Source organism: Anabrus simplex, chromosome 6, assembly GCF_040414725.1.
Source record: "Anabrus simplex isolate iqAnaSimp1 chromosome 6, ASM4041472v1, whole genome shotgun sequence".
In the NCBI taxonomy this organism is placed as follows: domain Eukaryota; kingdom Metazoa; phylum Arthropoda; class Insecta; order Orthoptera; family Tettigoniidae; genus Anabrus; species Anabrus simplex.
Genome location: NC_090270.1, coordinates 43181273 through 43194214, shown reverse-complemented (window position 1 = coordinate 43194214; position 12942 = coordinate 43181273). Strand labels below are relative to the sequence as shown.

Below are 12942 nucleotides of genomic sequence, written 5' to 3'. Positions count from 1 at the left end.
AAAGTGCACTTTTCCAAGAACCTTTAGAGTACAAAAGTTTACACCGAAATTTTCATCAGTAAGACTCGATAAAAATTCCAGAAAAACAATAATTGCTACTTACTATGGAATTCCAGTAATTACCAGGAGTTGCCAACATACATTGATTAACCTAGAATCTGTCCACTTACAAAATACTACTCAAACAATTAAACAAGCAACACAAGCTTACAAGTTGTTAATGCTTGCATCACACACTATTGATAACAGCTAAAATGTTACAATGAACATAATTAATATTTGCTGAAAACTACAAGGATGACAATTTTCAGCCTAAGATATGTAAAAATCTACTTACATCCTCAAAGGATAGACACAATGACTAAAAAGGAAAATAATAGTAATACTTGTCTAATAGAAACTGGTTTATACACTCTACGTAGTTCTGAATTGAGCGCAGGTTTTTACATGCCCTGAAGAAGCAGCGTTGTATTACACATACAATTATTCCGACTTATATGCAACTAGATTTAAATGTAATTCTCATTTATGCAGACATATTTTCGTTCTCAAAGCTGAGTTGTAGCTATATATTCTTCTTCCATTCTTGCTCTCAGAACACAGCGCATGTATTATCATGCGGCAAATGGATCTATAAAAGATTGGTAAGAATTCAGAAGACTTGTGTGTATAACAAATACAGAGAGAGGAGACTTTACACTACAGTAGATCTACATGATAAATACACCACAATGTCAGAACAAACATTTGTCTATTTTCAAATCAGTGCAGTAAATAGATCAGTATGTCTACTGTAGCCAAGTATACAGTTTACTCAAGGAGTGGAGGATAACCCACTAAACGTAAAAGTACATATTGTGACTGGTCTTGTTTTATTGTGTATTTACTTTTGTCAGCTGTGCAGATGAGACATTGCTCGATTCAAGTTGGAGTGCACCAAGGATTGGCCCTGTCACCACTTTTATTTATCAGATCTCCAATTGCAACACCCATGGCCATTCTTATATGTCAATAATATCTGACAATAAGAAGCATCAAAGCATCCACGAGCAAGTTCAGAATTGGACCGAAAGGCTAGCAGAAAATGATCTGCGGGTCAACATTAACAGTCGAATGGAACCATTCACCGATCTCAACAAAGTAAACCAATTCAAGTATCGTCGTTCCTAACTTAGTGCTGATGGTGACACTCTTCTACATGCCCACGCTCGAGTCAAAGGAGGGGTATGAGGAGGCAGTAAACTACACGAGTTCTTTGCTACCACTAAGTGCTCATTCACCTAAAGTCCAAAGTCTACAAGAAACTGTCATCCAACCAGTCACACTGAATGGTTCCTAATGCTGGTCAGTGAACAAGTGCTGCATGCTATGGAGATCGTGATTTGGCCTAATCTGACTGAACCATGTCACAAAAGAAACCACAAAAAAAATCATAGATGTTGCTCCGACTGTAGACAAATGATTGAAGCCAGTCTCAGATGACATGGCCACTTCTTACACCACGAAGTAATATAAGACAGAACTTCATCTCGCCTCATCGGGAAACTGACCTCATAGTAGGCCCAAAAAACATTAGGTTGTTCCGACACTGGAAGATGATTCACTGGAGAGAATCAAGCCGCAGATCCTGCACCAATATGGGTTAAACGCTGGGAAGATAATGAATTTTGCAACTATTTATAAGTAGCATTTTTGTACATCTTTTCTGAATTACGTATTAATAAAAGACTTTTTTACATAAAAAAACATTGAAATAAAAAAGTGACAGGGTTGTGAATTAACACATAAAATCAAGTAAAAATTTTTGTATGATTTTATTCTTTACTTGAAAGATTCCTCTTAAAACACACAATTGTATATATAGTTCAAACTATTCCCCTTGAATTATGCATAAACCAGTTTCTACTGTATTTAGTTAGTAATTAAAATTCCGTAAAATAAAATCCCTCTCTGCTACACAATAATTGTGATGATGCAAGAAACAACTCATAAATGGGTGTCACAATCCACATTAAGCAGCCTTGAATACCCCAGAGGTGTGTACTTAGGAGCCATGTCATTATAGCGAGCATCTTCTGGGTGATACGCAGAGCCTCCGCGCTCCCGCCTTTCTCGGTCGCCTCGCCCCATGTGCGAACTGTAGTCACCCATATAGCCACTTGAATTGTCGTAAGTTTCATTGTAACGACGATGATGATTCTTCTTATCTGGACCACTAAAAATGAACAATATCATTACAAACATGCAAAACAAGACAATATTATTGGCAAACTGACTATGCTTGTCACTGAACACTAGAAACCAGTGAACAGAAAATAGGTCTATAACTCATCCCAGGGAATAACAAGATACTGTAAGTCAAAAAGTTAAAGTTTTCAGGGGAAGCATCTTTTTGTTTTTAAACAATACGAAATCACCGATTTACCAACTGTTATGTAAAACAAAAGCTATAAATTTTTGCCTATTTAATACTATTTACAAATAGTATATTGGTATTCAATATGGAATAAGATGAAATTTATTACCTATGATCACCAAATGTTGTCAAACCATTCTGCGTTACAGTCGAACCTCGATATCTCGAAACTCCATTACTCGAATTTTCAGTATCTTGAAGTAACTTAAATTTCCTGACCGTTTGTCCTATTCTTTCTCTATTACTAAAAATTCAGTTACACAAATACTTTGTAACTCAAATTTTTTGCAACATTAACTATGCAATACGGCATTTGTGGTTTGTGAGGAACAGTTTTCAAGTAAAAAAAGGGTTACACTGATGCTGGGAGCTATTATGGCGGGAACCGAAAAGCTAAAACTTCTAGTGATTGGAAAATCGGCGAAGCCTCGCTGTTTTTCAGGTGTGAATTAATAATCAGCGGTCGCGTACTAAAGCAACACCCGAAGTTGTGGATGAAAAGCTCCATTTACAAATCTTGGCTGCGAGGTACTGACGAGAAGATTTTTTCAAAAGGTGTTAACGGATGTACGTTTCTTGTTTCACTACTGTATGTACTGTATCCTGTCTTCTAAAAAGTTACTATAATAAAGGTTTTAATTAAAATGATGCCATACAATAGTGTGTGTTTGTATATTTTTAAATACTGTTAAAAATAATGTACTCAGTATAAGCCCGTACTCACATATGAAGCTCACAAACGGTATTCTCTATATCTTGAAATTTCGATAACTCGAAATAAAATGTAGAGCTCCCAAGGTGATTCGAGATATCAAGGTTCCACTGTATATGAAACAGCTTTTTAAATAATGGTTTTGGTTGGATTTTGTTTAATTAAAAAATAAATTCAAGTACCTGCTACGGAACATGAATGAAACTGACTTGTCCTATATTGACCATGCATAATTTCCTTATGTGAACCAATACAAAAACAACCAAAGTATGAGTGTCACATTTGTGTATTGTTAGCTAGTACGATTCCAACAGTTGTCTTTAAAAGAGGCTGCTAATTCACTCCCAACAATTCATTTACAAGATAACAATATCCACGTCCACCAGAACTACAGAAAATATGTTACACATAAGACAACTAACTAACTAATCTGGTTGAAGCCACTTTTATTAACAACACTCAGAATATTAACAAGATAACTTATCTGGTTCTTACTGGTGACTGTTTTGTATTCTTCAATAATCTGGAAGTAACATTTGGCAATTTCTTCAATATTATGATGAAGTGAGTAATCTTGTTAGTGTCAAAGAACAGAGAGCATTGACCTTAGTAGGTTATTGTAAAAAAATAATTTTAAAAACGAAAAAATTGACTTATCTGGTTTTCCCCAGGATGAGTGATATGATGACAACATTAAAACACTGAAGTAGCATCCTTCAAACTAAATGAAACACAAACACATCCTTCAAACTAAATGAATCACAAAACATATTTTTCACACACAAAACTAAAATAGCTAAAGGAACTGTTTGAAGGTATTAACCCTTTTTTTTAGGAATGTGCAATTTTAAGAAGTGTACAGTTAAAATGAACAATAGAGCTCCTTTTCTCCTTCTGTGTTCCTCGTCACTTACCACCTGTATTCATTTCTGTCTTTTTGTCTCTTGCTTCATCCTGTACTAATAAGGATTTCTTATTATCCCGCATTTCCCAGACCAAGAATGAAGATCTTTCAAGACGCCCCTCAACAAACGGTGATACCATCCATCCAAATGAAGCTGGGAAGCACAGACAAATTCACAGGAGGCTGGGAAGAAATAGTAGAAAAACTGGGAAAGATAGGGAGAGAGCCTATTTATCTGAACAACGACGATGATGATGATGATGACAAAGAAGTTTACCAGAAGGTGGAGAGAATCTCGTAGACCATGAAAAAGAGGAGGCTTGCATTTCTAGGAAATTTGTAAAGAATAAACAGAAATAGACTCACCAAGCAGATATTTGATTACTGCTGGAAAAAGAAGACTACTGCATCCTGCATATTTCAACAGAATGTTCCGTCCAGCGAGTCCTCTCAGTTTTAACTACTGCATTGAAATTAAAATGAAATGTTGTATGGCTTTTAGTGCCGGGATATCCCAGGACAGGTTCGGCTCTCCAGGTGCAGGTCTTTCTATTTGACACCCGTAGGCGACCTGCGCGTCGTGATGAGGATGAAATTATGATGAAGACAATACATACAGCAAGCCCCCGTGCCATTGGAATTAACCAATTAAGGTTAAAATCCCCGACCCGGCCGGGAATCGAACCCGGGACCCTCTGAACCGAAGGCCGGTATACTGACCGTTCAGCCAACGAGTCGGACATGTTCATTGATGAATTGTGCTTTCACCTAAAGCAGCGTGATGGACGTCTGCAGGTGTATAGTTGCCGTGGAGAGTGTTATACAGACGCAACAGTTCAGGAAGTGGACGGTCTGCCATGACTTATGGTGGCATCATTCTTGATGGCCGGATGGATCTTGTGGTGATCAGACACAAACTTATGGCTACCAGGTCCATAAAGGACATTGTGCTCAATCATGTTATGTCCCCTACAGCAGTTATGGGTCCCTAGCTTGTGTTGCAACAAGACAATGCAAGGGAGTATACAGCAGCCGCCACTAGGACTAACCTTAAGGAATTCCAGATTCAAATCCTGTAATGGCCCTCTTGTGAGTCCCAACCTCAGTCTCATCAAACACTTAAGGGAACAAGCTAGATCGACAAGTTTACAGTGTCCAAGAGCCTCTCAGACACTTCAAGAACTTGCAGATGCTCTGGCTGAAGAATGGGAGAACATTCCCCACGTAGAGGTGTTGCTACGGTGAAATGAAATGGCGTCTCCCATGGCTAAATGGTTATCATCATCATCATCATCATCATCACGCCTACGGGCGTCAAATAAAAAGACCTGCACCTGGCGAGCCGAAGACACATCCCAGCACTAAAATCCATACGCCATTTCCATTTCACTGTACGTACCTAGGTGTTAATATAAGGAAAGATCTTCATTAGGGTAATCACATAAATGGGATTGTATATAAAGGGTACAGATCTCTGCCCATTGTTACGAGGGTATTTAGGTTTCCTTTTTCTTTTTTTAATGATATTTTGCCACTACTTGCATCATATGATATGAACCTGCGTGTAATTGGAACTGCGTAGTGTAGAGTGTTGAATGTAAGGAAAGGAACATAAAGGACGACACAAACACCCTGTCCCCAGGCCAGGGATATTAATCATTTACAATCAAAAACCCCTGACCTGGCTGGGAATCGATCCCAAGGCCACCGGGTGACAGGCGGACGCGTTGCCCACTATACCGCACAGCCGAACATTTAGGGGTTTTAGTAAGGATGTAAAGGAGAGGGCATAAAAGTCTCTGGTAAGACCCGAACTAGAGTATGGTTCCAGTATATGGGACCCTCACCAGGATTACTTGATTCGAAAACTGGAAAAATATCCGAAGAAAAGCAGCTCTATTTGTTCTGGGTGATTTCCGACAAAAGAGTAGTGTTACAAAAATGTTGCAAAGTTTGGGCTGGGAAGATTTGGGAGAAGGGAGACGAACTGCTCGACTAAGTGGTATATGCGATACAGATATTGATTCCCATAATGCCCAATAACAGACCATTTATATTGTATGTTCCGAGCTGTCAGCTGAGAGATGGGGTGGAATGACATTAGTAGACAAATAAGTTTAAATGGTGTCTTTAAAAGTAGGAAAGATCACAATATGAAGATAAAGTTGGAATTCAAGAGGACGAATTGGGGCAAATATTCATTTATAGGAAGGGGAGTTAGGGATTGGAATAACTTACCAAGGGAGATGTTCAATAAATTTCCAATTTCTTTGAAATCATTTAAGAAAAGGCTAGGAAAACAACTGACAGCGAATCTGCCACCTGAGCGACTGCCCTAAATGCAGATCAGTAGTGACTGATTGAGTGAAAAGCACAAACATACTTTGACGGACACTTTCATCTGCATACATATAATTTATACACATATTTATGATTACTGAACCAACGAGGTATGTTCTATAAGTTTTAAAATATAACCAGCTGATGCCTGGAATGCTGCAATGACATTATTCATGATTAGCTTGAGAATTATGATGTTAAGATTCACTATGAAAGTGTGCAAAGTGAAAATAATTCATCTTCAAATGATATTGGTGAAGGTGAATCTGATTCTATTTCCAAAGAGCAAGTGCCAACAGATAATTCAAGATTTATACAAGGTGAAACAAATCAACAGGTAGGAACGTAAGTAACAACTGGATTTGGGAACATGAAGCTAGTGAACGTACTCATGTCAAATGTAAGCCAGTTTGTGAAATTTGTTCTGTGGAAAAGAGAAGGTTAGGAGATAATCTAGCAGAACTATAAGTGGACAATGAATTTCTAACCCCATAGTACTGGGATCATGAAAAAAAAAAAAAAACCAATGCTTATATTTTTAAATATCTTGCATCTGTGTCAAATTCCCCTCATACTGGTAATATTCCCTGGACATCTCACAGTCAATATACTGGCTACTACCTATCAAAAATAGCTCCAACTCAGAAGAAACTAGAGCCCTCCAGATGACGCAGAGTGTTGTAGCACGGGGCACTCTGCAAGGATACCTCATTAGAGTACCTCAAATGAGAGGCTGCTTTGCACGCAGACACATGTTTTTTTTTAAAGTGTTCCATACATAAGAGGACTTTCCAAACCATAAATGTAGGGTGGAATGCAAGGAAAAAAAGTTGTTTGTATGTAACATCCATGCATGCATGTTTCATTCCAGGCTTATGTCTATGTCTTACACCTGCCATATGTTACGCAAACACGATATGTGAACCGCTTAGTCTGATTGTGATGGTACAATCAGCTTCCGCTTTGAACGCTAGCGTTGTGCCATGTCCTGGGGGGCATCTGGTGGCGAATGAACGTACCATTTCCACTTCTATTATAACGTTCCGAAATTCAAAGTGTCATTGTTTAAGAAGCCTTTCTCGTGGACAGTCGAGATTTCTTCTGAGGATGCAGAGCACAGTTTTCTGTGAAACGTTAAGAATTTCACCTTATTTTCTTGACATGGCATAAGCCCAAAAGCCTATACACTATCATGTCTATAAGTACGAGCCGTGAAAGCATTAATGGCGACAACTAGTATTGTTCGAACAATCAATCGAGTGAGGAAGGAAATCCCGGAGTCAATCAAAGCACTACGTATCAATCTGTACAAGACTGTAGTACTTCAGAAGGAAGATCACACTACTCTCACAGTATATCAAGGAAAAGTGAAAAAGAATGTGCTTCTACTAAGCACTCTACATCCGAGTGTTCAAGTTGCTGAATATAACAAGAAGCTCCCTAGTACTACTGAATTTTATAACAGAACTAAGTATGGTGTGGATGTAGCTGATCAAATGGCGCATAAATACAACAATATGTTTTACGTCGCACCGACACAGACAGGTCTTATGGCGACGATAGGATAAGAAAGGCCTTGGAATGGGAAGGAAGCAGCCGTGAACTTAATTAAGGTACAGCCTGGTGTGAAAATGGGAAACCATGGAAAACCATCTTCACGGCTGCCGACAGTGGGGCTCGAACCCACTATCCCCCGGATGCAACCACGCGCGTAAATACACCATTAGGGCTGGATGCCATACATGTATTTTACAACGTACCTGATCTAGCAAATATAATTCATGGATAGTCTACAAGGAAGTTACGGGACAGAGAATCTCTGGACATGATTATATTCTTGAAGTAATACAAGAACTAAGATCTGCTTTTGTGAAGACAAGATCCCAGTTGATTGAACTCCCTACAATTCAGCCTGAGCCTCAGGCTCAGGTCTAATGTGCCAGTCGTAGGCGACGACAATGTCAAGTGAACTCCAATTGTAAACAGAACAAAACCTCTGACACGTGTTCTTCATGCAACAAAGTAGCCTGTGGAAAATATTCGTGTAAGGCAATAACCTGCATAAATTGTTTGTCAAGTGCCTAAATAGGCTTGTAAACAAATAGAGACGGTTATTTTTATCATAAGTTTTCACAAAGGCATTCAATAACAAGTCCGTCAAAATATTTCATTGTTACCTATTGTAAGTGAGAGAATAACAGTGGACTGATCTGTATACAATACAACTTCGTTGTTTTAAATTTAATTATTGAACGTTCCCATGTTTCCCAGATCCTGGATGCTAGATATATATCAGTTAGCGGCAGTGGTCATTTTGACCACCTGCGGCCGTTCTAGTGTTAAAATAACTGAGAAAGTATATAGTATGTAAGTGTACACACTTTTCAAACAAAAAAAAAAAATAGGTCAAAGGGTTAACAGAATGCAGGAAGATATGAAGAGGTTAAACAACTCAGAGCTCAAATGTTAGACAGAAATACATTTAGGAACAGAGTGAAAAATTTGGAAGGGTTTCAAGCCGAAGGATGTGCTAAGAAGTTCGGAGAGAACCTGGTCAGAAGAACAGAGTAAGGAGACCGGTGAACGCATGAAGGAGTGTTCAACACAGAGGAAACTCCACACAAAGAGAAAGAATAGATAGACTCTCTCTTAATCAAGATGGCAGTGTATGAAGATGTGGAGACTGTCCTTGTACTTTTGAGCATCTATGTTTGTCCTCGTCTCCTATTTCTTTCCATGCTGACCTGCCATTTTGGGTGTCCTATTATGTGCATTCCTTTCATATTACCATCCCCCCACCTCCACCCCACCTCTCTCTTTGACTCGATTTGACACTTATTTGTCTATGCTCATATAACCATCAATAATCTCAACCTTGCAAAATAAACCAACATGGTTAAGAAAGAGATAGAGGGGCAAGAAAAATTGAAGAGTGAAAATGGAAAAGGTTGAAAGTGCCATAATGGTGGTTTTTTTTGCTCAGAATTGGCTGAAAGGACCATTCGGCATAACATGGTGAAGGCTGGAAATTCATATTGTGCGTCTCCAGACTTCCAGCCTTCACTGTGTTAGACTGCATGGTCCTTTCAACCAATTCCGAGCAAAAAACAAAATTCACCATTAGGGCACTTTCACCCTTTTCCACTTTCACTCTTCAATTTACGTAGATAACAGTGAAGATAACAGTGAGAAGACACACAGCACATACAAGAACTGTTCAAGAAACAGCTGTACATCAGAAATGCTACGCAAATACAAAGTTTTGGTGGTTTCCGGTAAGTGATACTGTATAGTGATAGCCTTCGTAAGAAACTAACCATTTGCCGCATCTTTCTAAAAACAATTAGTTACTGCTCAGTAATTGTTAGTTTACAAGTGTGTTGCAAACTGTCCAGATGTCTGAATATTATGAGCAGCGTGTCAACATTTGCTTTTGGTTTACATTGGGGAAAACATCATGAAAAAAAGATGATCCATGGGGATTCGTCACAAGCAGAGAAAGCATAGCGAATCAGGTCAAATGCGAAAGTGTTGTTGACAGTCTTTCTCGACATCAGCAATTTTGTACACTATGAATTCTACTTGATTCTCGAATGGTGAACCACCGGTATTATCCCAGTCTTGAGACGTTTGACACAGAAAGACCAGACTTGTAGAGAACCAACTGCTGGAGCCTCCACTATTACAATGTGCCAGCTCACGCAATGCAATCATTTTCATAAATTTATGATGAAAATAAAGATAACTATGCTTCCCCATCCACCCAAAAGATGACTTGGGCCTGGCAGGGTTTTCTTTTTTTTTCACTTAATTAAACTGAAATTCACCCTGAAAGGACAAAAATGTTACTGATTTTGTGTCCCTCTAACTACTTTTACAGTTTTTAGAGACGCAGCGGTGCCAAAACTTTGTCCTGCAGGAGTTCTTGTAATAATAATGTTATTTGCTTTACGTCCCACTAACTACTTTTACGGTTTTCAAGGATGCCGAGCTTCAGAATTTAGTCCCGCAGGAGTTCTTTTACGTGCCATTAAATCTACCGACATGAGGCTGATGCATTTGAGCACCTTAAAATACCACCGGACTGAGCCAGGATCGAACCTGCCAAGTTGGGCTCAGAAAGTGAGAGCTCTACTGTCTGAACTACTCAGCCAGCTCAAATGAAGAGATCAACCTGAAAATGTAGTTACAAATGGATACGATCCCCGCAAACTGCCGACCAGGTTTGCTTCTGTAAGTGGAAACAGCATTGAGAGTGTTGCACTAATAGAGAAAGGGAGTAGTGCAAAGGAGACAAAGCTAACTGGGCTTAAAAAGTTAATTTCAGAGTTCAGTTACCTTTTCAACATACCTCATACAGTGGATAACAACAACACAATAAGGAAATACATTCAATATTATGTAACAGTCTTGTGTCATGTACCAAAAGAGTAATGAAACCAAAATGGAGCAATCTCCTAAGTAAGATACAGGAAGCCTAGTGATTTGATTTTGATTCCCACAGCACTTTTTTATGTTGGTGGGAAACAAAAAATATTTAAAAGTTTTAAAAATTAAAATTTCTCTATTTCATACAAGATAGCAGAATGAAATAAAGAAATCTGAGGGAAACAGGATATTGAAAAAACTTATCAGGAAGGGATTGCCTAAAGTGGTTTAGGCATTTGAAAAGAATGGAAGAAGGGCAGAATCTCAAAGGAGATTACAAAGCAGAGATTGGAAAGTAAGAGGAGAAGAAAATCAAGGAAGAAATGGAAGATCGGAGGACATTAGAAGACAACGTGGAGGTGGAGAGAATATTTAGAGAGGATTGGTGGGAAGAGAGGATCCACTGCTAACCAAGGTGGTTTCTGAACATGGGTTTTGGAACAAGGATAGTTGAGTACCCAAAGGCTACCACTCCCACTCATACCATAAGCTAAATGCAATGAGACAGAATAGAAAGTCATGGAAGTAACATCTTAGCCCTGGAAACAACTTACTTGGCAAGAGGTATGTTATCCCGATCAGCATATGCATCATACAAGTACTCACTGCAAAGAGACAGAGAAGACGAAACACTAGGTTACAAAGTGTTAGTCACGCACCCACAAGCAGGAAGAAATTCATGCAAACATAATTGTTATTAGGTCAGATTTTTAAACTAAACCACATCACCTTTTCATTAATCACATATACAGTACACTAATCACCAAAAGTCAATAAGATACTGGGTTAATTAAGGGACTGGATTAGCAAATTTGGTAAACCATTTGGAAGCCACTTATATAAGATTATTCATATAAAATACATTTTCCACAAAGCAAAACAATGCTTTTACTAAAACCAGCCTACATTACAAGGAAGTATGTTTCTACAACAACAGAGTACTATAGTTTTGTTTATAGAATTACAAAACCAAGTCACTCATAACAACAGCCAAATCATCAACATATTTTTTAATACTTGAAATATACTTTCAGCTTACATGCCGAAGCAATGTGAAGTACAGAACAAAAAGTCGCATGAAACAGATTTAATTTGTTCAATTAAATTTAGTTTTTGGTCATAATTTATAAGGGGCAGTCAAATTAAAACCGGACACCCGCCATAACACACATTCATAATATGTTGTTGTTGTTGTTTGAGTCATCAGTCTATAGACTGGTTTGATGCACCCATCCATGCCACCCTATACTGTGCTAACCTTTTCATTTCTACGTAACTATTGCATTCTACATCTGCTCTAATCTGCTTGTCATATCCCTTGGTCTACCCGTACCGTTCTTACCACCTACACTTCCTTCAAAAACCAACTGGACAATAATATATTGTATTGAAAAGATGGACCCTCTTGTCAATTTATTTCTTATACTGTAATTGCACTTCAATATGGAACAAAAATTATAGATAACACACATTCCGCGAAAAGGTGGCAAACTATTGTTATATATCGATACTGCCATCGCTGTGGTATGTTGGTGCACGGACTGGTCTAGTGTGTTCGTCCAGCTGTAGAAATGGAGGCAAGCAAAGGAGAGCAGAGAAGTGTCATTTGTTTTCTGGTGGCTGAGGGTGTTAAGTACGTGAAACTCACCGTCGCATGTCTGCTGTGTATGGCGAACACTTCATGTCGAGGACAAATGTGCACGAGTGGCACAGGATATACCGAGAAGTTCACACACAGGTCCATCGAGCCATTACTCCTGATGTGATAGGATGGACTGATGGCCTTATCCTGATAAACGACGAATCATGAAGGAAGAAATTTGTGTTCAAGTTGGCATTAGCCATTGCTTCACGCATGCCATTATTAGAGATCACTTGCACTTCCACAAAATTTGCGCGCAGTGGGTTCCGCATCACCTCATGGAGGGATAAAAGATCGACAGAATGGCATCATGTCTGAGTCATCTGCAGCGTTACCACGAGGAAGAATACGTGTTTCTGTTCTGTACTGTCACAGGGGACAAAATGTGGTGCCACCATTTCGAGCCTGAGAGCAAATGGCAAAGCCAACAATAGAAACATCACAATTTTCCCCCCCGCCAAAGAAATTCAAAACTGTTCACACAAGTTCTGGTAAAGTCA

General features: G+C 38.8%; 1 protein-coding gene across 11 annotated transcripts in view; it reads right to left on the bottom strand.

The window, feature by feature from the left end:
* The window catches only part of promL (prominin-like), a 707766-nt gene that overhangs the window by 59389 nt on the left and 635435 nt on the right, over positions 1-12942 (bottom strand). For 6 of the 11 annotated variants that reach the window (XM_067149728.2, XM_067149727.2, XM_067149722.2 and 3 more), the window contains 2 exons: positions 11355-11405; positions 2030-2215 (listed from right to left, as the gene is read on the bottom strand). In XM_067149728.2, coding sequence (XP_067005829.2) covers positions 2030-2215; positions 11355-11405 — 237 coding nt within the window. The remainder of the gene's footprint in view (positions 1-2029; positions 2216-11354; positions 11406-12942) is intronic. The other 5 variants (XM_067149730.2, XM_067149729.2, XM_067149723.2 and 2 more) reach the window with 2 other exon arrangements.